The sequence below is a fragment of the Furipterus horrens genome, unplaced genomic scaffold (genome assembly GCF_987537825.1).
Source record: "Furipterus horrens unplaced genomic scaffold, mFurHor1.1.pri manual_scaffold_12, whole genome shotgun sequence".
Lineage (NCBI taxonomy): Eukaryota > Metazoa > Chordata > Mammalia > Chiroptera > Furipteridae > Furipterus > Furipterus horrens.
Genome location: NW_028327182.1, coordinates 91,801,979 through 91,829,010, shown reverse-complemented (window position 1 = coordinate 91,829,010; position 27,032 = coordinate 91,801,979). Strand labels below are relative to the sequence as shown.

The 27,032-nt window shown below is 47.4% G+C and overlaps 1 protein-coding gene across 2 annotated transcripts in view; it reads right to left on the bottom strand.

The window, feature by feature from the left end:
• The window catches only part of IRF2 (interferon regulatory factor 2), a 73,525-nt gene that overhangs the window by 31,869 nt on the left and 14,624 nt on the right, over positions 1-27,032 (bottom strand). For both annotated transcript variants that reach the window (XM_090258007.1, XM_090258008.1), the window contains exon 2: positions 5,716-5,811. In XM_090258007.1, coding sequence (XP_090114133.1) covers positions 5,716-5,802 — 87 coding nt within the window. In that variant the 5' untranslated portion in view covers positions 5,803-5,811. The remainder of the gene's footprint in view (positions 1-5,715; positions 5,812-27,032) is intronic.

The window sequence follows — 27,032 nt, the reverse complement described above, 5'->3', positions numbered from 1 at the left end:
ACTTATTTCAGCGAAAGCACTTTCCCTGGAGAGCACAGCCAGAACCTCAACGTTTATGCTTCAACATCCAGACCCTTCAAGCACTGGCTGCTGGGCTTTTTTTCCAGGTCAGAGGACCTCTGGGGTGACACAGTCTGAAATCGATCTCATGAGACACCAGGGGGACTCTGATAAGTAGATCTTCCGAGCATCTGCGTGCATGCAGGGTGACACACGCACACAACGTAACCCAGCGTCACAGAAACTATGCCAACCTCACGCAACTATGGAAGTGCTAACTGACCGCAGCAATTATCCACCACGGATCCTCTGGAAACGGGCAAAGGACCCGAGAGGACCAAATAAACGGCCAATGAACACCTGAAGAGATGCTCAACATCACTCTCATCGGGGAAATGCAGATCAAAACAGTCATGATAGCATTTCACACCCACTAGGATGGCTAGAATAAAAATAACAATAATAATAATAATAATAATAAAGTGTTGATGAGGATGTGGAAAAACTGGAACCCCCATAGAGCGCTAGTGGGAATGTAAGTGGGGCAGCTGCTGTGGGACACAATTTGGCTGTTCCTCAAAAAGTTAAACACAGAGTTATCACATGACCCAACAATTCCACTCCTGGATATATACCTAAAGAATTAGGAACGGGTGTTCCCATAAATACTTGTACGTGAAAGTCCCTAGCCACACTACTCACAATAGCCAAAAGGTAGAAACAACCCCAGTGTCCATCACGGACGAATGGATAAAGAAAATGTGGTACATGCATAAAATGAAGTATTATTCAGTACTGATACATATATGCTAGAACATGGATTCACCTTGTAAATATTATGCTGAGTGAAAGCAGCCAGAGAGAAAATGCCACATATTCTACGATCCCATTTCTGTGAAATACGCAGTCTAGGCAGATGCGCAGACACAGAGAGCGGGCTCGTGGTTGCCATGACTAGGGGAAGGAAGTGAACAGTGACTGTTTGATGAGTACAGTGTCTCCTCTTTGGGGATGAAAACGTTTGGAATTAGACAGAGGTGATGGCTACCCCACATTGTGAATGTACTGAATGCCACTCTGTTGTGCACTTCACAACGGTAAACGGAGAAAAACTACATGGAGGTGGCCGGGGCAGCAGAGAACAACGGGGGGAAATGGGACAACAGCAATAGAACAACAATAGAAAAGAAATAACAAAAAAAGAAAAGAGAATAAAACATTTTCTAGAAAAAAAAATTACATGGAACTTTTAACTAGTTTTTTCATATAGAAATTTTGAAAAAATTAACCACTAATAAATGTATCCCACATTATCTTTTTTGAAAAGACCATGTTGAAAGGTAAAGGTGAAATTCATTTTAAAACCAAAGCAGATTCTGACCATTAACGCTCTGGTCACAGATCACTGTGGCCCACGGGGCAGTGATGGCATTGCTCTGCATCTCTGCAGACTGTGACGTCAGTGTGCACCATCGGAAGCCTCGAGTGCCCAGCCGGCACACGTGGTGACTGTACACACCGTGCAGGGAAGGACTCGCGTGCCGGAACCCACTCATGTTTCCATCCAAGGGCACGAGAGGTAAGCACAGCCTCTCCTCTCCCCAATACTTATAAGATGTTCCAATTTCATTTGCTATTTTCGTTTGAACTCCTTACCCTGTCCAAGGTGGTCTGTATTTACACAAGCATGAGCCTGCTTTCAGTGAGGAGGAGGGGAAGGTCTGGACCTGCCAGCTGACCGCCTGTGCTTAGTGCGTGACCTGGCCGGGTCCAGGCAGATCTCCGACATGAAACAGGAACACTGATGACCAGAGTGGGAACTGATCGGAGCCCTGGACGTGGCTGCCTCCTTCCCTCCTCTAGAAGCGGCCCAGGAAAATCACGAGCAAGCATCTGGACAAATCCAGAGCTGACCTGGTCCCTTCAACAACTCAATGCCAAGAGGGCAAAAAGGAGGGCGTGTGATGTTCACAATCTGGAGAGACTTCGAGTCACAACAACCGAGGACAATGCATGGACCTTCTTTAAATTCTGACTGAAGAGATCAATTGCAAAAGGATATTTTGGGAACACTCAAGGCATTCTGAATATGAAAGGGGCAGTGATGATACTAAAAACTTAGGATTAATTTTTCTAATTGACAACAGTATTATCAATACCTGAGAAAATGTCAAGTCTTAGAGACGTATACTGTCAGGGAGTTGCTCTAAAATACCACACACACACACACACATAAAGATAAAACTAGACGTTGTGAATGGTTAAACCTGATGTGCATGACTAAATCTAGGTGGGAATCTGCTCTCCTACGCTTTCTAGTGATGAGGCTATTCAAACACGCTCTGCATCTTTGCAAATACAGTAAGTGGTCCAAGCTATGGCCCCGTTCATAAGCCAGTGATAATGCTGCTTTGCCCTCCTTCCTCACGGCTCCTTCCCAGGAACCCAAAGGACCCATTTCCTCACCACCTTGCTCTCAATTTATTCAAAATAAGAGAAGGAAACAAAATGTAATGCGTTAATTAGCCACTTATTTGCTCGCAGCTAAGAAGGTAGTGGATTTGGAGGACCATCCATGGGAGAGAGAGGTGATGACTGCCAACCCGGTGTGCTTGAGTCTAGTGACCATAACAGAACAAAGACAGAGCCCCCAGGGCCGGTCCCCTTCGTGAGCGCATCATTCACCCATCTACTCACACGCCAACCTTTCCCGTGCCCCTCATGTCAGGCAGGAGCCTGGACCAAGTGTGCAGTAATGATCGAGACAGTCAGTGGCCCCGTGGGGCTTCCAGGCCGTAAACACCAACACACACGTGGTGACTGAGCCCATGGTCAGAGCCTGTTTTCTAAGAGCCACAACAGGCTGCAGTGGGGGAAGAGCTTTTGGAACAACCTCAAACCGCTCAGAACACAAAGAGGGATTCTTAGGTAGAATGTTTGTGAAAGGGAAGACAGTAATATTAGCATCTCTGTTCAATACTTACGTGAACAAATGCCAACAAGCCTAAGGTAGCAGAAACCTATAAAAGGATGCCTGGTGGGGGTCTGGATATGGGGAGAAAACGTCCTGACTCCATCCGGGGTCTACAGGGACATTGGCTCTGCTGTCCACACGCACAAACACAGATGGCCATGCCCACTTGGCTAGGCCCAGGTGGAGGCCCATGGAGCCCCGTGCCAGCGCCCTCCTGAGAAGCACTGTCCGTGGCAGCCATGGGCACGCTCTCCTGCCCTCCCTCCAGTGCCAGCAGAGGAGCCGGGGCTGGCAGAGGGGGCTCCTTCCCCTCCTACTAGGGCAGAGAGCTCCCGAGCCGCGGCCGGCTGAGTGAAGAGCGGTGGTAAGGGCCACCTGCGAGGGGCCGAGGGTTCTGCTGCGCTCGGAAAAAACCCATTTCCTTTCCAGTCCTCCATCTGAAAACCGGGGACAGAGTGGATGGAAGAAGAGTTGTCTCAACAGAGAGTCCCAGCCAGGAAGCAGCTCTAAGAGGGGGCATTCATTTCCTAGGGCTCCCATACCAAAGTGCCACAATTTGGGCACTTACAACCCCAGTTCTGGAGGCCAGAAATCCCAAATCAAGGTGCCGGCAGGGCCACATTCCCGTCACAGGCTCCAAGGAGAATCCTTCCTGCCTCTTTCAGCTGCCTGTGGTCCCAGGCGTTCCCTGGCTTGCGGCTGCGCCGCTCCGGTCACTGCCTGTGCTCACACGGCTCCTCTTCTGGGGGCATCTGCTCCTCTTCTGTGTCTTCCAGGAAACTGTCATTGGATCAGCCCAGCTGGGTAATCCAGGCGGATCTCATAATGAGAGCCTTTCCTTAATTATATCTGCCAAGACCCTGTTTCCAAATAAAGTCGCATCCACAGTTTCCAGGGGTTAAGCTATAAACATATCTTTGGGGCGAGGGAGGGGGGCATGTAATCCAGCCTACCATAGAGGACAGCTAACTGCAACGTAAGTGTCTATTTGGTGCAAGAGACACGATGCATGGTAAGTCGGACGAGCCAAAATCTGTGGAATAGATGCTTTAATGTCACACTCTGAATCAATACAGGCCATGTTATCTTGTTCTTCAAAATATAATCCTACTTAACCTCTCTGTGCTTTGATTTCCTTGTGTGTAAACCAGAAAAAAAGAGGTTATCTACCCCATAGTGGAGATTCTGTGAGTTAAGGTATGTATGTTGCTTTGAGGAGTACCTGGCACTGAAGGAGTATTATTTTCATTATTATTGTTATTGTTATTGAGAACTCTAGGTCTCTTCAACCCCCCTTGACGGCCATCTCCCCTTTCCTCAGACCGCCCGCTAACTGAGCAAGCCCAGCCACACCTCACTGCTTGTTTGCCTCTTGGGAGAGACTAATTGCAAAGCCCTGCCAGGATGTACATCCAAAAGCCTATAGACACCGCAAGCCCAGAAAAACACACTGTTGGCCATCCGGCCTTAAGATGCATGACAGGTCACCTGAAAGGGTCATATCGTTTCCTTGAGTTCCTTCCACTCACTTTGTACCCCACCTCGTTTCAGAGAAGACTCGCTGAAACAGATCCATGCAAATACAATACCATCAAATGAAAAATAAGGGGAAAAAATAAGCTGATAAAGGAAAAGGAAGTGATAACTAGTTTTTAAAAAATTATGCAGCAATAAATATCCTGTTCGCTTGTTAGAAGCTGCCCCAGTCTGGCCCTAAACTCTCAGCACGGTATACAGAGATAAGGCCTGAGCAGCGACATGATTCACCGCGTCCTTGAGATTAAAAGTGAGAGGGAGGGAGGTATAAGAGGACAAGGAGAACTGCTCAATGCCGGTGGGGGGGGGGGGAGCCTCCCTGGGACTCTCTGAAAGAAGGCACAATCTATGAGCGTTGGCTGCTTTGCTCCATTAGAACTACATAATTTCAGGTGTTCTTTATTTTTACAGGTACTGTATCTTCCTGATTCACGCCTACCAGATAGGATCAATGACATTGAACGGGTGAGGTGGATAAAGTAAAGAGTGCTCATGCCTACACGGGGTGGGGGTGAGTTGGTGAAAGAATGCTTCTTTTTTAGGACAGGTGGGCACACGAACAAGGTTTCACAAGAAAGATAAAAAGAGAAGACATTTTAAATCACTGTGCTATACACCTGAAACTAACATAATATTGAAATTCAACTGGAATTCAAAAATTTTTTAAAGAGAAATGAAAAAAAATTTAAGAGAAAACGTTTTAAAAAGACAAAAGTTTTCTTCAAAAAAAAAAAAGAAGGAAAGAAAGAAAGAAAGAAAGAACGAACGAACATTGGAAAACAATCAATATGCTCCATTTCCAACATAAAATCCGAGAGCCCCCATGTCCTCTGATCCTACAAGGCCAGGGGAAGCAAGCAAGGGATTTAGAGAAGAAAGAATAAGAAAAATGCAGACAGAAGCATCCCATCAACAGTCCTCCAAAACACCAATGGCGAGCTGAAGCCGTAAGTCAAGGGAGGCTACAGTCTGAGATGACAATAAAAATCTTTACACAATAACTATCTTCTTATGACCATTTATGCTTGGTTGATTTTTTTGCAATTAACAAGTATAAGATTTTAGACACAAAGAACAAATTTACTTTCAGAGACTCACATGCACATGCTTTGAAAGGACCTCACGCACACACATGTGTGCACAGACATGCACACACATGCACACACGCACACACAAGGACACACGTGTGCACCCATCGCGCTCACCTTGTTCAGCCACTTCAGCCCTGGTATCGTGTTGGAGTTGATCTGCTCCTCCAGCCACGGGCGCATGCGCATCCTTTCCACCGGCATGGTGCCCCTCTGCGGAGAGAAAGTCAACATCAGGCACTTACACTGCTGACGGTCCCGTCCACACCGCCTGACCGTCTCCGACCGGCCCCTTGCTCATAACCACACCGCTTATGTGTCCATGGGGGTTGGAGCGCGGGCACAGGAGGGGCTCTGCCCCGGCTTGAGCAGTGCGATCAGCCAGAGCGGTGGTATCCGTGGGGCCGTGCTGCGGCCCTAACAGGTTCCAGCGATGGAGGCTGGACTGACAGACACTCAGCTGCCCCTAGGGCCCAGCCGCCTCCCGGTGACCTTGCCTAAAGCTAGGTCTTACCCGCGCAAGCAGGCTGTGTTTACAGCCAACACCTTCAACGTCACAGGCCCTCAGAGCACCGGCACTGCGCGACACCTGCGGGTATTACCCTCCTGAGCACGAAGCGGGGACAGGGCAAAACAGCTGTGGGGAAGATGTATTAGAGCCGATTCTTTCCTTTGGGGTGTCTGGGTTACAGAAATGCATCGAACCCCCAGTATTGCCACTTGAAAGCTCTAAAGAAATCTATTTACTTGGGTCCAAGGTCTTGCGCCAACTAGCATTCGGTCCTGGCAGACTCCATCTCCCCTCGGGGCTCACCAGCATCCTGGTCTGGCTTCTGTCTTGCTCTTATCTTCAAGCCTGCTCTCTGCCCCTCCCTCAAGGACTCTGCTTCATCCTCCCCTCTCCTTTAACTTGCTTTCCCTCTGAACACTGTTGCATGAGCTGAGCACCTCTTCTCCCCCGGCTCACATAAGGCTCTCCCCTCCTTCCACACACATTCTAGACAGTCTTTCCGCCATCCATCACAATACATCCAGAGTGGAATCACTAACGAAGTACTGTCTACCCCTCCTCTCCATCCTATTTACACACAGATTTCAACTGAATGCGATTCAAAAGCCAAGGCGATGCCTATTCAAGCCTCCATCCTGTAGGACTTTGTGGACAGTGTGACATAATCCTTTCAAGGCTTACCTGTCTCTTTGCTTTTACTCATTTTCTCTCTCAAAAAAAAAAAAGAGCTGTGAAGATTCTATTCAGATGAATTGGGGCTGGGAGGATCAAAGTCTCATTAACTCCCCCTTTCAGCTCCTGAAGGACAGATGTCCTCCCTCCTCTGTGCCCTGCCCCCAGCTCCAGCCACAAGGAAAGCATCCTGAGTGAACAGAGGGGCTGCACCCTTTGCCTACTGGGACTAATTGAATTCTAGAACTAAATTCTAGGGCCCGCCTCTCCCTGTTCTGATGCACTCACTGCTGCAGATGCCTCCTGCTCCTTGCTCATACCAAACCCGCTGCTCCTCTTTCCCAGGCCTTGCCAATTCCTACCCATCCTCCAGGGCCCAGCTGCCACCTGCCTTCTGCACAGGACATGCCAGGCCATGCCAGGCCAGGCCAGTCTGAAGGAACCCCTCCTCCTCCAACTCCCACAAGACTCACTGATCTTACACGCTCACTGGAAAATCAAACCTGGCTTTAGGGAAGCGATCGTAAGTTGTCTTTATTCTCATCTAGCTCTTACCTTAACTATAAACTTCCAGCTGTGTACACTCTCCCTTCCTAACCAAGTGATAAGCTCTTGGAGAATAGCGACTCCACCTCTTACAGGTCTTTTTATCATCTTTCAGAGCCCAAATGCTGCCTTCAACCCAAGAGACATTCAATACAAGAACCAGGCCGGTTCTGAAGATCAGCCAAGGTGGGTTGACATTGCAGGTGGGCTCCATCCACCCCTCTGGTGATGAGTGAAAGGAAACCTGAAGGGCAGTCCAAAAGGACATGGAATGACACGAGGAGCCCCACATACAGCTGCTCTTGGTGGTTCCCAAGTCCCAAGTTGTCCCACTCATTCATTCATCCACCTATTAAAAAATCATTTATGAAGAAATACACTCCAGGAGCAGGAAAAGGTAAGACACTCCCTGCCATCTGGGAAGTCCTTGCCAAAGAATAGATAGGAAAGAAGAGAATTCCGGACCCACACCAAGAGCCGTGTTCACAGAGTGACCAGGAGTGACAGGAGAACTCTGGGAGCATTGGGAAAACTGGCCACAGAACATCCCCCGGGTGACTGACCCCTGGGAGGACTCTGCCCAACAGGGTGATGACTGCCAACCCCATCTCAACATCTCAAGACCCAGAGAGGGGACACGTAAGCACAGAGCAGTGAGGAGAGGAGAGAGAGGAGCAGGAGCAGTGGCCGTGGTCGTCACGAGTTCTTCTGAGGGGGCAACATGACAAGCAGAACAGCTACGGACCACTACCGTCCTGGTCCACCCACACTTAGCAGGATAACAACGGCCCTGCTTCCAATTCGTCATTATAATCGTATGCTATTTCCTCCCAGATTTTTTCCACAAATGACCCATTTAGGGAAAAATGATCACCTGAAATATTTCAAAAAGCTTTGTCTTCAAAACAAGAGCTTACACGGGGAGGTACCATCAACCTCGTTATTTGCAGATTCCACATTTGCAAAGTTGCCTACTCACTAAAATTTACTTTTAACACCCAACTCAATACTCGGGGTGCTTCCCTGTCATTGGTAGACATGCACAGAGAGCTGAAAATTTTGGGTCGTCCAACATACAAGTTCCCAGCTGAGGACTGACAAAATAACATTCTGCCTTATTTCAGCTCCCAGTATAAACAAGTGTCCTCTTCACTGCCTAGTTCATGCAACATTTTCCTCATTGTTTTGCTCTGTGTCGGTGATTTTACTGTTCAAGATGGCCGGCAAGAATGACCTGTCTGGAGCACAGACCAGTGTCCCTAAGTGCAAGAAGACTGTCCTGAGCCTCGTGGAGAAAAAGGCATGAGTTACAGCATTGTTGGCTGGGAGTTCAATGTTAATGAACAGACCGCTATTAAATAAGAACATTTTTAGGGAAAGCATATAGAACAAGATCACTACTTGGTGGATGACAGTGCTGGGATCAGAGGCTCACAGGAACCTAAATGTCCTTGTAAGACAAGGAAAATCTGGACGGAGACACACACAGACAATGCCACGTGATGACACAGACACAGAGGGACGGTGGCCGTGTGAGGACAGAGGCAGAGACAGGAGTGACGTTGAAGAGGCAAGGAAGGGTCCTCCCCTAGAGGCTTCAGAGAGAGAACAGCCCTACGAACACTTTCATTTTGGACTTCTGGCCTCCAGAACTGGGAAGAGAATCACTGTCTGTTGTTCTAAGCCACACAGTTTGTGGTACTTTGTTATGGCAGCCGCAGGAAACTAACACAGGAGGTACTCTGCGTCAGGTTCACAGGGCCACCACCGAGACCACGGGTGAAGGCATCCCAAGGCAGTGAGAAGGAGGAGAAGACAAGGCCAAGGCCCCGGGCAGGAGGACCTGCTGCCGGGAGGCATCAAGAATAGGGAGCCAGAGCCAGGCAGACCCGCAGGGCCCAGAGAAACACCCCTAAGGTGCTCCCATCATCCCAAGGCTAAAGAGAAAACTGGAGACTGACGTAAATGAAAGATAGGATCAGTTTTATTAACAGTAAGGGTAAGTGCTGGTTACAAAATCAAGACCAGCGCTTGACCAACTTTCACAGGCAGACAAATCTCAGTTCAGTAAGTCTAGGTCAGCCTTGTGATGAACAAGCTCCCGGGCCCTTGGTCCACACTGAGGAGCAAGGCTGTAGCCTAACTGTATTTTTGCAAGTCACCTGGCTCTTCCGTGACTTCCTGCGAAGTCTGGTCCTCCTGGCAGACTGACCTCATTGGTGTCCACGTCTGATCTGGCTGCATCCTCTATCTGCTGGCCCTGCCCTTCCGTACATACCAGCCTTTCTAACTAGGATGCAGCTCAGCCAGGCCTGAAAGTTTGTCACTTACCAACGAAAAGACTAAGGAAATCACACGGGCAAAATCTGTTCTCAATCTTATATCAGGACTGTCATTAATGATAAGCAGATTTTTAGGAAGAGCAAATAGGGCAACTATCTTATCAGAGAAGGGAAACCCTGGTATAAAGGCTTCACTTGTTTCAAATTCTGTTTTTGTTTTTTGTTTTAACAGCCAGGACATCCCTGAGGAAAAGCCAACCCTTTCACATGAAGGCACTTCCTCTTTTTGACTCAATTTTATAGCAGGTCCCACCCCCATGCTGAGCAGGTAATGAATTGTCAGTGGTCTTGGCATGTGACGCAGAGGACAAAGGGTGCAGTGTGACATAGATTGCTCATGATGATCAGAATGTGAGTGTGTACTCTTAATTCTGTGAAAGAAAACAAAGGTAGAATTCTACGGGGAGCCTAGGGCCAGAAACTCGTCATTTAGGTTGGCACTAAAAATATATTTCCAGAGATTAGAAGGCTGGGATGACAGTCACAGAGGGTCAAGGGACTGAGTACCGAGAGTACTGAGTAAAGAAGCTCCCTTGGCAGGTGTTTTCTAGCTCCCACCAATGAAATCCCAAGTGACAGATGGGTCTCCTTTCTAGAAGGCAAGTTTCGCACAGGCACCAATGCCCCGGCCACATGAAACTTGAACAATGTTGACGAAGGCATGCAACTGGGTAGAAAAGACACAGAGAATCAAAATGCACTAGAAACCAGAGCACCTGTGTTCTCGTCCTGACTTTGCCATCACTACAGGTGTCCTTGGGCCTGTCACTCAGTCTTTCTAGTCCACCCTATGATCTTAATCTAGAAAAATGAGAGGCTTCAAAGAGATAACTTCTGAGGTTACCTAAGATTCTAGGAATCCTTTTGTCACAGGAAGGCTCATTATCTGATATATCTTTTTTGTAAGCTTTTAATCTCATGCACTGCGTTGTTTTTAGAAGTGAAATGCTAAAGTTGTATGATTCTATAAATCTAAAGTAGGAAGTATCTACCCTCAAGTCTGACAAAAGGTGCTTTCTAAAACCATCACGCCTTTGAGTTTAGGGGTTGGGATCATCTTCAAAGCCAATTCAGCACATGGCAGCTATTGAGAATATTGCCAGCATCAGGGCTGCTGTGTACAGACATGTAGTGGATCACTGTGATTCCCAGGGTGCGACTCACGTGTCCCATAAAGTTGAACAGTGGCACTAACAGTGATCTTGAATTTTAACCTAAAAAACTGAGCTTGGATCTTGGTATAGTAATTGCAATGGCTATTATTTATTGGGCGCTCATACGTGCCCAGCATTAAAACCAGGATTTCTATGAGATTTTTGTTTAACGCTTACAGGGCTAGGAGGCAGGAACTTGAGGGAGCCCAGGCTCTCATTCGGGTCTGTCTGAAGTGCCCAGCTCAGAAACCCTAACCTGCATTCATTTCTCTTCAGGAAGCAGTTGAGACGGCCTTTTTGCTGTTCTTACTGAGCCTTTCCTACCTCCCCTCCGTTTTGCACACCATTGACATATTAATCTTCCTAAAATACCTCTGAAATCATGTTACTGTTCTGTTCAAGAGACTTCCAAACACCCCTGCTGGATTTATGATAATAAAACCCTTGGCTGAGAGAGGAATGCTTCTGGTAAAACCCAGGAGCCTTACAATGACTACTCGACAGAAACAATGGAACAGAGAAGACAATGGAAAGATGTCTTTAAAGTACTGAAAGAAAGTAACTGCTATTCAAAAATGTTATATACAGCAGATATTTCCTTCAAGAAGGGAGAAGAAATAAAGGCATCAAAGAAAAACACAGAGAGTTTTCCACCAGTAGCCCCATAGCTCATTAGTCACAGGAGACAGGTCACATCCCAGGCTCACAGGACACAGGTCAAAACTGGGCGAGCGTGAAGGCACAACTCTGGGCACTGGGATGCCAAGGACAGGGCTAAAGCTTGAGTCCGTGTTGCAGAAGCTGACCCCAGCGGTGCGTGGCCCCATCTCTTGCAATTGCATCATCTCTTATAAATGAACCCTTGAGGGTTCTTGTCACCTCGTCAGCCCTCCCTACAGAGCCATGCGCCCACCCCTCTTACCAACCTGCAGAAACGTTACCCTCCCAACAAAAGCTAGCTCGAGTCTATTTTCATCCATGAAAACGTCTCTCACAGCTCTAACCACGGGGCCATCTTCTCCTACAGCATGTACTGTCTGCAGTATCCAGTCATCCAGCATAGCAACAAATGTTTGTGAAACACATAATTATTACAAAAGGAAAAAAAGAAACACTGTGGCCCTGGCTGGGTAGCTCAGTTGGTTGGAGCATCGTCCCAATAAGCCAAGGTTGTGGGTTCAATCCCCAGTCAGGGCACATACAAGAACCAACCAATGAGGGCTTAAGCACGTGGAGTAACAAACTGATGTTTCTCTTTCTCTCGTCCTCGCTCTCTCTGCCCCCTTTTCTCTCTCTCCCTTCCTCTCTCTCTCTCTAGAATCAATAAATTAAAAAAAAAAATTTTAAACTGTGCTAAGTGCAATGGAGGAAGGATTCAAAGATATGTACAACATGATCACTAGCCTCAGGGAATTAATAAGGTAACTGGGATAGGAGACATACATCACATAAAGGAAACTAATAACATTATAATTATAATAATAAAAGGCTGCAATAGAGATCAGACGGCAGTGCATGATTAATCGCCAACTCAGCGAACCAGCTCATAAAGAATACATAAATCAATGAGACGGGTCTGTATGGGGAAGCTTTACAGTACAGAGCTCACGGGATGGGGACGAGCTGCCTGGGCAGAGAGGGTAGCAAGCCAGCCGGGCAAGGCAAAGGCTGGTGTACATGACCAAAGCAGGACAGAGGAAGCTGTGTTGGCTGACGTGGACAGAGCACGTGACTAAGACACCAAGGTGGGTGGAGCTCCGTGAGAGTCAGCTGGCGTGGGAGAAGCACACGCTGCATGTTTTACATGAATCATCCCTAAGCTTCACAACAGCCCCAGTCAGTCCAATATTATCATCCCCATTTTGGAGATGAGAGCGCGTGTAGCTTGAAAAGGTAACAAATGAACAAACAAACAAACAAACAAACAAAAACAGAAAAATGTATCCAAGCCCCCATACGAAGAACCAAGGTTTGAACCCCGATCTTTCTGGAAGGTCTCAAATGCCCAGCGAGAGACTGAGGTTGTTCACAGAGGTAAAAAAACACACACACATGGTAATACATTTGTAGGGATGTAATGGCATATTTTAGTAGGATATATAGTAATCCTTCCCAAAACACAAGTTCCTCCTACGTGACATCCTACATGCCTCACACTGATGTTTGTGTACCTTTTTTTAGCAAAAGCAAGAATTTCAGCAAAAAAAATATGTGAACTGAGAGGAAACTGAGCTGAAAATTGAAAAATCACCACCACCATCATCCCCATCACATTCGGTCAAGTGCTCCCCCTGCATTACTGCATTTAATCCTCACACCAGCTACATGAGGTGTAGCAGCTTACCTCCTTCCTACAGATGAGGACATGAAACTCCTTCCCAAGCAGCCGAGCTATTAAGTGGTAAAGTCAGGATTCAAATCCAGATCTCCTGACTCTGGAGAAGATGTCCCAAAGCTCTAGACCCGTGTTTTTCAAACCTCAGGTTGTAATCCATCTGGGCATCATGAAATCAATTTATTGGATTAAGAGCAGCACTTTAATGTTAATGTACGAGAATACAGAATAGAAACTATGTGTCCCCCAAATAAGAGTGAGTATTGCTTAATTAAGGTTTGGTTTCAATTTTAATGTATACTGGTGCTGCGGTCACAAAAGTATACGAAGCTTTACACTGGGCTGGCCAGACGTGTAAACAGTCGTGTGTGAACATGTGAGTGGAAACTACTAAGCAGAGAAGAAGCAAAGCCTCAGAGCTGTACTGACTCCCGGCAGACAGCAGTGAAATGCATGACCAGTTCAATACCATGTTCAGAGCTAAGATACAATAGTATAACTCTGTATATCAGGGGAGGGCTTTGGGATGTCCCCTGAATACTTCTCTGCCCACAGTATTCAAATCACAACACCCTCCCATGGGACCCTGGAAGATGAAGTCAACACTTAGGCTGAGTATGAAATCAGAAAGACATTTAACATTGGGATGGCATGCCAGACACAGAATAAAGCATGCCTCTCCATGTACATACTATCCACACTGATGCAAAGCCAGTTTTTAAAGTTTTATTACACAGCCCGGGCTGCTATGGCTCTGTGGACTGAGCACCGGCTTGCAAACCAAAGGGTCGCTGGTTCGATTCCCAGTCAGGGCACCGACTGGGGCCGGGTCCCCAGCTGGGGGTGTGCAAGGGGCAATCACACATCCATGTTCCTCTCCCTCTCTTGCTCTCTCCCTTCTCCTTTCTTTAAAAATAAATAAACAAATAATTAAAAATAAAATAAAAACCTAAGTAAAAACAATAGTTTTATTACATTTCAGGAGAGTTGGTAAACGATGGAAATCAATTGTACGATATCAGTTGTATCCCTGATGTGATATTTATTTCACGCACTTACTGTTTTATTTTACTGGCCTTTTAAAAGGATGCGTGTCATAGATTCATTCAAGAATATCAGTCTCTAACCCAATTTTCCTCAAGGTTTTAAGCAATTCAAGCAGGAATTCTCCTACCCTGTGGATTTTTTTAGAAACCCAACCTTGAATGATGTGGCAGGAAGGCTGTAAATGGTTCCCCTAAATATGTGATAATCCACAGTTACACTTTTCTGTTCACCTAAACCAGCCTCTCCAAACTGGATGTGCAATGCTATTACCTGGGGAATTAAAAATAATAATAATCCTGGCCCTACCCGAGACCTACTGAGCAAGAATCTGCAGGGCTGAGGGACCAGGAATGCTTTATCATCCCGGGGCAATTTTGACATCCCCGGGATATCACTGCCGTTCAGTGCCCATTCGCCCAGAGGTCTTCCAGATTCCACATTTAGTAAACATCTTCTATGGAGTCATGGGAAATGGGGAGACCAATGGCGAAGAGATGTCATTATAAATGGAGATAAATGCATATGAAATTAAAATCCTAAAATGCTTTTAAATGCCACAGAACAGGTGTCTCATCCCAAGAATCATCCCAACGAGAGTTTTGCACATGCGCCATTCTACCCACAGTTCTCTTATTCAGCGTGTTTTCTATTCCCTTTTAGAAGAGGTTATAATACCCTGTCTCTGACCACAAACGACCCTGGTACCTGAAACTCCGCGATTTAGCCTCTGGTAGTGACTGCCCCGAGACACCACTGAAGCCAACAGAGAAACTGACATATGGCCTCCATGTGTGGGCTCCAAAGACACCAAAGTATCACTGGTGTTCAGTATTGTGGGTGACCCAGCGGGCCTTCTGGGAAACCGCGCTCCATCCAGGAACGTGTCACGTCTATGAGGACGTGCACTTCCCCCGGGGGCCCCAGCCTGCAGTCCACCCTGCCCAGCGAGCCCCACTCCCCCGCCTGCTCCCTGCAGTGTCCCTTCTCCGACCCATTCCCAACGCTCACGTGCAGCAATTCACGACTGGGATGAACAAGACCCGGTCACAACCCCAAGGCCGCGAGCCACTTCCTGGTGCGTCCCTCACCTGTGCTTTCAGGCGCTGCGGGCCTTCCCTGCTTCTCCCTCATCAGCTCCTGTCCCCGGTCCCCACAGGAGCCATTTCTGATCCTTCCGTCCTCACACTCGCTCCCTCACTCCCACACTCATGCGTCCCTGCAGGTGATCTTGCTTCCAACTTCAGAGAGAAAAAGAGAAGCCATCAGGTTCTTCTTCCCGACTTCCTGATACCCTGGCCTCTTTAACGGCGCCAGGTGTTTCTGACGTTTCTTCCTTCCGACCAGCTGGGTAGCGATGCCTCTCTGCAAGTGGGCAAGGGGAAGGGGGAAGGGGACATGCACTGAGATTCGTTTCAGATCTACTGAGTTTGAAATATCTTCACAATGTCCAAAAAGAGGCACTGGGTGGGCAACTAGGTATGGGAAGCTCAGGAAGCTAGCCAAGCACCCCTTTAGCTATTGTTCAAATGCCACCTGTTCCCCAGCCTATCATGGCCAGCGCAAAACCTCCCTTGAATTTATCAAACATGCTGCCTCTAACATGTATCTTATGCTGCCCCCCTGTCATGTTTACGTCCTTACTCCCCTGAGACCAAAGCTCCTGTCCAGCTGCAAAACGACTGGAAACCTAAGTCAATATTGCTACAAAAGTCAACTATGACGTCTTGTACTTTGCACCCAGCAGGCACCCAACAAACACAGAGCAGCCCCATCCGCAATGCTGGACACGTTCTCTAACCCCCAGTCCCGCAAGGTAGCCCGCAGCCACGTGTGGCTCCTGAACACCTGGAAGGTGGGTAGTGTGAATGAGGAACCGTTTGTCCCAGTTTCAAGGCTGGTTCTAGTCTTTGCAAATCACAGTGAGTGGCCAGGTATCTGGTCAAAACAAAGTATCCACAATGAGCACCCCTCTGGGGTTCCTGAAGAGGTGGGTTTCCCTTCTGACATTGAAACTGTTGTATTTTGAGAAAAACCTGTTTTTTAAAAGCCTGACTCACACTCTTCAAGCTTAATCCCCTTTGGAAGGCGTCCTGTTGGTGTGTGGGAAGCTTCTGTGTGAGTAATTCTTATCCTGGTCTGGACCCACAAAGAGCGTGAGCTGGCAGGCACACAGCACACACGCCGTAATGATACGCACCGCAGCCAACAAGTATTCAGTGGGTACCGGTGATGGCCAGGTTCTTAGCTCATCATGACCGTGAGTGCCCTAGATTCACAACCACCCTACAAGTCAGGTGCGACTAAAATCCCCATTTTGCAGGTGAAAAAACTGAGGTACGTAAGGTCAAGTAACTTGCCCAAGGCCACAGAGGTACTGAGTGGCAGAGCTCAGATTTGAACAGGAGTCTTAGGCCCCTATTTAGCCTGTGGACTTTGCAGCCAAACTGGGGTCTGCTTAGTGAGGTATCAAGGCCCCATGCCTCCCAGACTGACACAGCATCCCCACTGGGAGCCTATGCTGAAGGGGCCCCGGGTAGGGCCAAGAGTTCCCACAAACACAAATTCCTGGTCACGGATGTTCAATGGAGCATTACGTGTAACAGCAAAAATTTTAAATCGATCCAAATACCAGACAGTAGGAAGATGACTAAATACAATGTGGTAGATTCAAATAATGGAATATGGTGCCTATAAAAGACTATTTCATTTGTGTGGGAAAATGCTCAGAGTATTAAGCTAATATAGAATGAATATATATAATTATACAGTCTACATATAAGTTAGTATAGCTCAGAATTTAGTACAAGTTAATAAATAAGTGAAAACGCAGGAAGCGAGGGGGCCATTGTCCAACCATCGGGGCAACGGACTTCTAGGACATGCTGGGCTGTGGGTGGCTTCCCCACGGCCGTTCAGTCCCGGTGCGGACACAGTATTCTCTCCTTGGGCAGCACCGATGACAGCGGTCACTAACACAGCGCTGCAGCCGACTCTGATACAGCCAGCACTGTCTAGTACGGGACTGACAATGGGCAGCTGGGGGTGGGGGGGATGGGCACCCTAACCCCAGGCAGCAGCGCATCAGGTGAGGAAGTTTCCTGAACAGTCAGGGTAATGGGCTGCAATGCTTTCACGGCCTCGGGTGTCTTGAGGGGCACAGTCCCCGTGAGGAATCATCAAGTCCTACAACATCCCGGTGCGTGCCATCCTAAACCATTTGGGGGGCCAGAAAGCAAGGAAGTGCACAAAGAACACGGGGAACACATCGAGAAGCCACAGAGGCCACTGGCCAGACCTGCAACAATCAGAGCCTCCAAATAATGATAAAAACGTGTTCTGGCCCATTGAATAAAACTGGGGCCTATGAAAAAGGAAACAGGGAGAAAAGAAAGCTTTTCCATAAAGCAGAATGCCGATGACTAAATGCAGAACGATGACCAAATTAGGAGATCGCCATCTGGCAGCTATCAAAGTCGTCATTATTCGGCCAGAAAACATCAATGGGTGCTAAAAGCAGGGGGTGAAAGGCTGATGGGAAATGGGATGCTTACATGGTCTCAAAGTAACGCCCACAAATTATTTTTTGTTACAAAGGGAAAAAGAGTCACTTGATCATCGAGAAGCCTGACGGAGATCTCCTTAATGAAATGGGCAAAAGGAACAAGTCCACATCACATACCACTCCCCACTCCGGAGAGGCTGCAGTGAGAGCCCGGCATCACGTCTGTGATGTTCCCATGGAAAATAAATAACCTGAGTCTCATCACGAGAAAGTCACCAACAAACCCCAACTGATGGATCCTCTGTAAGATAATGGCCTCGTAATTGTCAAAAATGTCAAGTTCATGGACGTTAAGGAGAGATTAAAGGCACATGACACCTGCGCCCAAATCGATTTCTTCTACTACGAGGGACATCATTGAGATGACCGGTAACCCTGAATGAGGCCTGTGGATTAGATGGGCCTAAGTTACCTGCCTGGCTGCGACGGCGGTGTTGTGGCCACACTGGAGTGAGTCCTTCTTGGCAGGAAAGACACACTCAAGTGTTCAGGAGCGATGGGACCTCCTTTCGGCAAGTTCACTCTCCGACGGCTCAGAACCATGATTATTTGTACTGTTTTTGCAACTTTAGTGCAAGACTGAAATCAATTGCAAAGAAAAAGACGTCAAGAGCAAGACATTAGCAAAGCACCCAAGTGATTTATACACAGTCCAGAGGGGAAAGGGCAGCATTTTTGCACGAACAATAAACTCTAGAAAATTCCTTCTTGTGGTACTCCGATTAAACCGTTGGCAGTTTTTTTCTTCATCGCGGTACCACGACCGTAGTGAGTACACACACCCGGCACCGTGTGCCTCCATCCACGAGGGGACAGCGCTGTCAAGCAACGACTCTGACATGGGAGCCCTGAGACTTCATTTCCCGGGAAAGACGAGGAGTGACGGTCCCGGATTTGTTTCCAGTGCAGGCCACGAAGAGGAGATGACCGCAAAGCTCGCCTGCCTGCTCTGAGGAAGGCCCGCAGACGGGGGAGCATCCAAGATTCCTTCCGGGCCACCTGCTGCACCAATATGTAACTGAAGGTACTTAAAGGTTCAAACACAAGGCCGCTCACCAAGTCAATTGGTCTCACCTCCCAGGTTAAGTCAGAGCAAAAGAAGGAAGTGAGCATGATATTCTCGAGACACATCTATATCGTCACAAACAAGACAGACGGACAAAAACTCAAAGACACAGACAACAGTAAGGCGGTATCAGAGGGAAGGAATGGTGGTGACCAAGGGCACAGGAGGCAAAGCTATGGGGAGGGAAGACTGGCCTTTGAGTGGTAAACCCACAATGCCATATACAGATGATGTATCATAGAACTGCACACTGGGAACCTATAAAATTTTATGAACTTACGCCACCCCAATACACTTAATTCTTAAAAGTACAAAATGATTAGGGGGGCCAACTTTACGTTATGTGTACTTGACCCAACTTTTTAAACTTTGAAGAAGAAAAAAGAAGTTGGGAGCACCATCTGTGGGCTGCCACGGACGGCGTTTATTCGACACTCAGCCTTCCGAGGCCCGAGTCACACCCCCGTGTCCTCTGGAGGACATTTCAGGCCAGCGCTGGGTTGTCACCAGAGCTCCCCGAACTGGCATTCCCAGCATAGTTTCCTTTTCTTTCATGACAGCATTCCCACTGCCACAGCCTTTCAAGAGCTTGGCTCAGAAACGGCCCGCCGTGAGTAAGGGTTTTTTTGCTTTTTGTTTCTCACTGACAACTCTCCCTCCTCTGGCAGAATCGGGGGCCTGAACCGCCCTCAATTCTACTTGCTCTAACACGGCTGAAGATTGCCGGAGCGACTCTGGCCTCGAAGGAACACGAGAGCACATACTTACCATTCTGCAGAGAGTAACCAGAACACTGTAAGAACAGAAAGTGAAACCCGTGGGTCCAAAACAATCCCTTCCCTCAACACAGCCGTCCCAAACAGCCATCCTGCCGGCTTGTCCCACCCCCGATGCCAATCTGTGACCTGCCCTACAGTGAACAGCACAGACAGGATCTGCTCAAAGGCCACTGCTGGGCATGCCAGCTGCACCTCCCTCCCCAAACCTCCAGCCAGTTAGCTCCCTGTCCCGAAGCCTCTGCACCTACTGCCCCTTAGCCTCAAGAATGTCTCCTTTCACAGGCTCACTTGGACATTCTTCCGGTCTTAAGCTTCAAAACCACTTCCTCAGCAAACCTCCTGAGTCTCCACAGGTCAGGCCAGGCCCCAACTAGACGTAACGCTAATCCTAACCCGTGATGCCCAAGACCAATTCTGTCTGTTCACCACTCGGCTCCCAGGGCCTAGACTGTGGCAAAGGCTGATGCTTAATTCATCAACTATGAATTGACTATGTCTGCCAGCACCATGATCATCCAAGGGGAGCACAGCCTTGTAAAGCGGTTACAATGAGGAAAACGATGATTTGCCACAGGGGGGAAAAAAAAAAAAGATACATATAAACACAGCAGGGAATTCCATTTAAGAAAGCAGTGGGGTGCACGCGTTAGAAACTCTTTCTCATAAACAATGCATTATATTATTTTAGGTTTTCAAGACCTCATCGGGCTCTTGCTTACTTCAAGGCTTTATATATGGGAATTCACTAGGGAAGGACTGATGCTTCCCAACATGGCGTCACCCTTTACCAAGAATGCAAAACGGATGCTCGTTACGGTGACCACATCCAAACGGACCTCCTTCAAGTGGGAATGGGGCCTTACTTATAGTTATACCTTGCCTGTAAGTGGATGTAAAGAGGGACTGTCCCTGAAAAACCCAGAACGGCATGGTCCTCTGGTTACAGGAAACGGCTGCGCTGGGAACAGGTTACCTTTTATTGAAAATGCTTGGACTGGATGGGTTTCAGAATTCAGACCTTTTGGGATTTTGACGAGATAATATGGTGCATGTACCATATAGAACATCCCAGCCCCAGCAATAGCTAAGGCAGAATCCTTTAACCCAATACGGCAACATATCTGCAGTAAAACGTGAACATTCGCACTGACTGGGATTAGCAAAATCTATGAAGAGCTTTGCGCCAACTCAGGGCAGCCCGTGTTGCCCCCCGAGTCATGACAAAACCCCCCATTTTCGGAGCTATTTGAATTGCAGATGAGGGATCTGGGATCTGTAATTGATTTCAAGTTCTTTCTATCCTTGGAAAATATCATTGTTCCCAAGTTAGACAAGAAATTCAGCATCTTCTTCCTTAAATCGTACTTACATTATAAATCAATCTGGCACACACTCCGTTTAAATTAGTGAATAACAGTACATTTTTAGTCCTGAAATGGAAAAGTTTAATGCAAACTGCATTTGCATATTAGAAAATGGGGAAATACTGTTGCTGAATATTTTTATAAACTCTGAAATCTTCAGTTGCCATTTAAAAATTATTCTTGACTTTAAGTTAGACCTGCCTAACAATATGAATACATGCTGTACTCTGCCAATCTAATACAGAAAGTATTTATTTATAAAGGAACCCTTTCAATACGATTCAAAATTTCTGTTAAATATCTTCCCTAATGTGCCTTTACAATGACATTGTTCCTTTACAATGATGTTATTCTGTCTCCTATGCCATTTTAAATTTTATTGCAAAAATTAAACTTATCACAGAGAGTCCTTCTATGAGCATCTAGTGAACTGAGCTTGTTAGTTCATTGCTGTTTACGCAGTATGAACGAGAACTATGGCATCCGTGGAAGTGGGTACAGGAGTCGCTCTTCATTTAATAGCATAAGCCCTACTGCTCTGCGGAAACCATGAAGTGAAACAAAAAGGCTACGTGTCGTGGCCCGAATGTAAGTGCACTCAAAGAATTGTCCAGAAAGTTCACCTCCTCCGTTTTTGTTATCCCTTAAAACAGTCTTGAACAAACGGGCCAATGGTCGCTGCAGTGCGAGACGTAATGGCACACACTGAACTGCTGAGGGGACCTGGGTAGAAACTCAGTTCAGAGGTCCCTGCTCCCATACCTGGCAGTGTGAAGAAAAGAAACATGCTGAGGCCAGCGATGGTCAAGATGAAGGAGCCGCAGGCTCTACCTTCCTGCGGAAGGGCCAAGCCTCGTAAAGCAGCGTTTACATTCACATGCACTGAATTGAAGTGCTTATAAATATATGCATAAAAAAGGCAAAACCTGCTTCCAAAAGAGCAGTCTCCTGGCCCCTCAGGAGCTCAGGATGGTGGCGGAGGTGACAATGGCAAGGATCGTGTGCATAGCACCCACGCTGTACCTGGTATTAAGCTCTACACTTTATGTGCACTATCTTATTTAACCCTCGCTATAACCCCGGCAGGTAGGTACTACATGTCCTGCTTGGAGAGTAGGAAGCTGTGGCTTAGTCTGTGTCCATGCTGACTCTTTGTCACGCGGCTCCGTTATCATGAGAACAAGTGCCCAAATATAGGCTTTCGCCTCGAGGGGACAGCATTCACTGCCATGTGTCCTTTGGGCCCTCAAACGTGAACGCTAGAACACGGGTGTTTCCCAAGCTTTCCTGGGACAGCATGCTACTTCTGACAGGTACTTCCTCACGTGTGGAACGTTTCGGGAACATGAGTGTCAAAGTGCCCAAGGCCTACGGATCAGAGAAGTTGTGGCATTCCCAGGACTTTCTATTTGAGTGGGTCTTTGTGCTGGGAGAGGCACCATTAAGAATACAAATCCCCCACAAACACGGATGGAGCTGAGAGATAAGTAAGTGCAATGTTTGGGGCTTTTCCTAAAAGAGGATGCCTTTTAACCCTGGATGACCCCAGGGCTGCATTGATGAAAACGTGTGTGTGTGTGTGTGTGTGTGTGATTGATTGATTTCACCCAATCCGGCAGCAAAGGTAAGTATGGCTTTCAAACCTTAAGTCCTTAAGCAAAACTTTGTAAAACCTTCACATCTTTGTTTGACCTCCCCGCTGGGGTGATGCAGGTGACCACGTGAGACACCCCCCATAGGCATGGCTGCCCCCAACACTGGGGGGAGTCACAAAGGTAGAAGGTTTAACCTGCCTCTACCTCCCTTAGCCTGCAGGCAGCAGAAGAGGGGTCAGGGAGAACTAAGGAAAGGGGCTGTTCTCCGAAGGGACTGCGGCTTCTTTCTGAAAGAACGCATTCCAGGTTTCATATGGAACTTTGCAAAGACCACAGGTTTTGCTCAGGAAAACCATCTGTTGTTATTTGATGAATCATGACTGGGAGTGAAAAGAGATCAAATCCATAGCCAAGGACCCCCCCAGAAGGGAGACAAGCTCTCAAGGCAGCAGCCCTGTATCCTTTTCCTCAGACTTGCCGTCAGGGAAGCAACAGAGCAGAACAGGCAACAGTGGGGGCCGCAGAGTCCGCTGTGGTTCCAAGTCCCAGCTCCACTTCTTATCAGCAGTGTGACCTTGGGCAGGTTACTGACCCTATCTGTCCCCATGGGACTCTGCGAGGTCAGATGAGGAAACAGGTCAAATATCTAGAACAGTGCTTTCTATCTTACAGGTACTGTGGGCTGGAGTAGAAATAGGCACAAAACAAAATTTCTAGGCAGCAGCTTGGCGATAGGTATCAAAGTTTTTTTTAAAAGATTCTAAAAGATTTTTTTAAAGAGAGTAGGAGAGGGAGAGAAACATCAATGTGTGGTTGCCTCTTGCGCACCCCCAACTGGGGGCCTGGCCCGCAACCCAGGCATGTGCCCTGACTGGGAATCGAACCGGCGACCCTTTCGTTCTCAGGCTGGCGCTCAATCCACAAAGCCACACCAGCAGGGCAAGCAAAAATTTTAAATGACATCCTTTGACCCAGCCATATCACTTCTAGGAATGTTTCCCAAGGAAGTTAATCATGTAGGATGCATGTTTCCTTTAAAATAAAATTCTTCAGTAATTGTTAAATCTAATGCAGATACAAATGTAATATTCTGTCTTATAAAAAATAAGAAGAGAAAGCCTTATGAAGATGAGCAGATACTTTCCAGATACACCTCAGTTATGAAAATCTAACAGCATGTTTTAAATCCATCACCTTTTTAAAGAGCATTTTCTAGATGAATTCACTGAAGTTAATAAGGATCTAAAAAGGTAGACTGACTTTTAAAAATATTTCATAAGTCTGAAATCATGCTGGGATCCCAGTACCACGATGACAGGAGATTCTGCAATTCAGCAAAGCAAGAATCATGCACAGATTTCAAAGCATATGGACTCAGGCTCAGACCTCGTGTTCAGACTTTCTTCCCAGATGGAAAATGGGACAAGAAGGAGCTCTGTTCACGCCTGAATCAGCATGTGCTCGGAGCCTTCCTTTGCAGGTCAAGAGTAAAGCAAACTTTACTCTTGAGTTAAGTGGAGAGTTCAATGAAGACTGTCCCTCTTGCCCTGACTCGCAAAGTGAAAGGGTCGCCACTTGGATTCCCAGTCAGGGCACAGGCCTGCGTTGTGGGTTTGGTCCCCAGTTGGGGTGAGTGCGAGAGGCAGCCCATGGATGTTTCTCTCTCACATCGACGTTTCTCTCCCTCTCTTTCTCCCTCCCTTCCCCTCTCTCTAAAAATAAATAAAATCATTCTAAAAATTTTTAAAAAAGGACTGTCCCTCTTTCCACAAATAAGTTGGCATCCCTGGACCGTCCATCCAAGTCAGTAGTTTGAAAGCCTGGAAAAAGACAGCTTTGTCCTCATGGAAACTGGGAAAGTATGAGAAAAGTGAGCTAAAATGGTGCAGGTGAGCAAAGTGTGGACAACTGAGTGGAGAGATGCCATGCACACTAGCGTGGGGAGGAGGAGCGTGGTGGGCAAGGGGCAGGACCTGAATGAGGCGTTTAAGTCATCCAAGTCACAGAACTCCTTCCACTCCCAGCCCTACAGTGGGTGTATTCTGTCCCGCTAGGAACACAGCAAAGACAAGAGGACAGGGGAAGGCGGAGATGTCAATGCTTCTAGGTACTTAAGTTTGAAAAGTCACGTGACAGCAATTCTTAGAAGGGCCAGCATACGGGAACCTTCTAAGAAAACCTATTTGCATAAAATGACAAAACTGTTTGCTGCCATCTGTTTTCAAATCCATTATGGGCGGGTGGACTCTGCCTTCTGAAAAGACAGCTGCCTGAAAAGAACCTGCCCTGAAAGGCTGACCCTGAAGGGGATTGCCTATCTTTTCCCCTGGACAAGAAAAAATCAATTCCCTCCCTCACACCACAGCCACAGGCCAGGCCTGAAGCCCTGCTTCTTGCTGTTGCTGCCACTGATCCTTCGGGGATTTCCTCTGAGTTGTCCCCTCTGCCAGGAACCTCTCAAAAAAAGACGACCTCATATTATTATTATTATTACTAAGCCACTCAATTCACCTTTTTATATGCAAATCAGGCTGATGTCTGGCACATAAACTATAAATGTATGCACTCCAGTGCTCATGAGTTTGGGTCTATCCCTGCAATAAGCCATCCTAATTACCCAGGACTTCCAACTAGAAAAGAGAGCGAAAATTGCTACCCATTCTAAGTACAGGAACACCTGTGATGCAGAGAACCATCTCTCCTGGGCAATGCAGAACTGTCTTCAAATATTTTTTAAGGTTACTGCTGCTAAACAAGTTTCAAATAGTGCCTAGAGATTGGATTTGGTGTTCACCATATTGTCATTATTTCCTCCCTCCGCCATGCCTTTCCAGGGCCACACTGGTTTCCTTCCCTGTCCTTGTGGAAGCGGAGTGTGCTGGAGACAGCCCAGGTTTGGAGTCAAGCAACCCAGATTTGAACCTGCCCTCTCACAGCCTCCAGCGTCCCCAAATCTTCGTGTCCTCATTTGTCAAGACATCTCAATGGCAAGTTGGCAGAGCTACTATGAGCAAGACCTACAGGGCAGTTTATACGAGGAGGGAAAGTATGGGGTGATTGCTGTGGTTTCCCCTAAGGCTTCCACAAAGAAATATCCAATAGCAGAGCCAGTGCACCGCCTGGGAGCAGGGCGGGCCAGGCAGATTCCCTCCTAAGGAGCAGGAATGTGCCCAGGTCCGTCTCCTGGAAGATTAGCTTCGTCTCCCCTCCGCACGGCGCGGCCAGATTAATCCTCCCAACATCTTCTCAAAATCCTTCAGTGGCTCCACAACACCCAAAATGTGGGCTCCCAGCCACAGGAACTCAGCCCTGTCCCAGTGACCTCACTGCTTATCCCACTGAGTCCTTCCACCTTCTAAAACAGCCGATGCTCACAGCTTCATGTACTTGAAAACAGACATATCTCCGCACAAAGTTCCTGTGAGCGGGAACCCCTCTTGTTCATCTTTAAACCCCCCAAAATGTCAAGCACACTGCCTTGCCCATACTACATAGTAATTATTAAGAAAGTGTATGAATGTCTCCCACAGAACCCACTGGGGGCAGATGGTGGGTGACCAAAGGCAGAGGACATGAACTCTAGGTTGTGACGGATAAAACTTATTATAAACAAGGGATAAACCGGAGGGAAATGGCTGCAGAAACATGCGACCTAAAAAAGAATGATTTCACTATTGCCAAGACCTTTTCCAGGTGAACCAAGCTGGGTCTAACACACTTTTGAATTACACTTATTCCATACTTTATTCAAAAAAAAAAATCTTGAGTCCAAGATTGAGGGGGCGAGATGCAAAGATAAGGATGTGATCTCTGTCCTCAAAGGTCTGCCCTATAACAAATACCCACTCCAAAACAAGGTGTCGTGTCCTGAAGCCGACAATGGAGAAACAAACCGAGGATGATGAAGCTTCAGATGATGCACTTTATGGTACAATGGACCCCGTGCAGACTGAACACGGTTTTGGGTCTTGGTTAACTTTCTCTGCATCAGATTCACCTCTACCATTTCATTAGCCTCACAATTAATGGGACTGTGCATTTCACATAGGTGAACTGCTTGGAAGGCATTTGGGAGGAGTTTCACTATATTATATAAAAGCCCAGAAGAGAGAAGAAAACTCTGGAAGGCTTCAGAGAAGAGGGGGCATCTGCACGGGGCCTGGAGAGGTAAGAGATTCTCAGGTGGTTGACAAGGAACGGCATTCCACACAAAAGTAAGAGTCACAGCAGGGTGGGCAGGGGGAGTGCGCAGAACCATCCGTAACCCCAGAAGCTGTGCCCCTGGGCAAACGAGTGCATGGGGCAGAGCAACAGCTGGACTCAGGCAGGCTAACTAACAGAGAGCCATCTGTCCTGGAACCTTAACAGGGTCCTGTTGTCTGACAACACCCCAAGGCGTATCCATTGTGGCTGTAGGGCTTCCCACTGGCTCTCTGGTCCTGTCCCTTCCTGGAGAACACG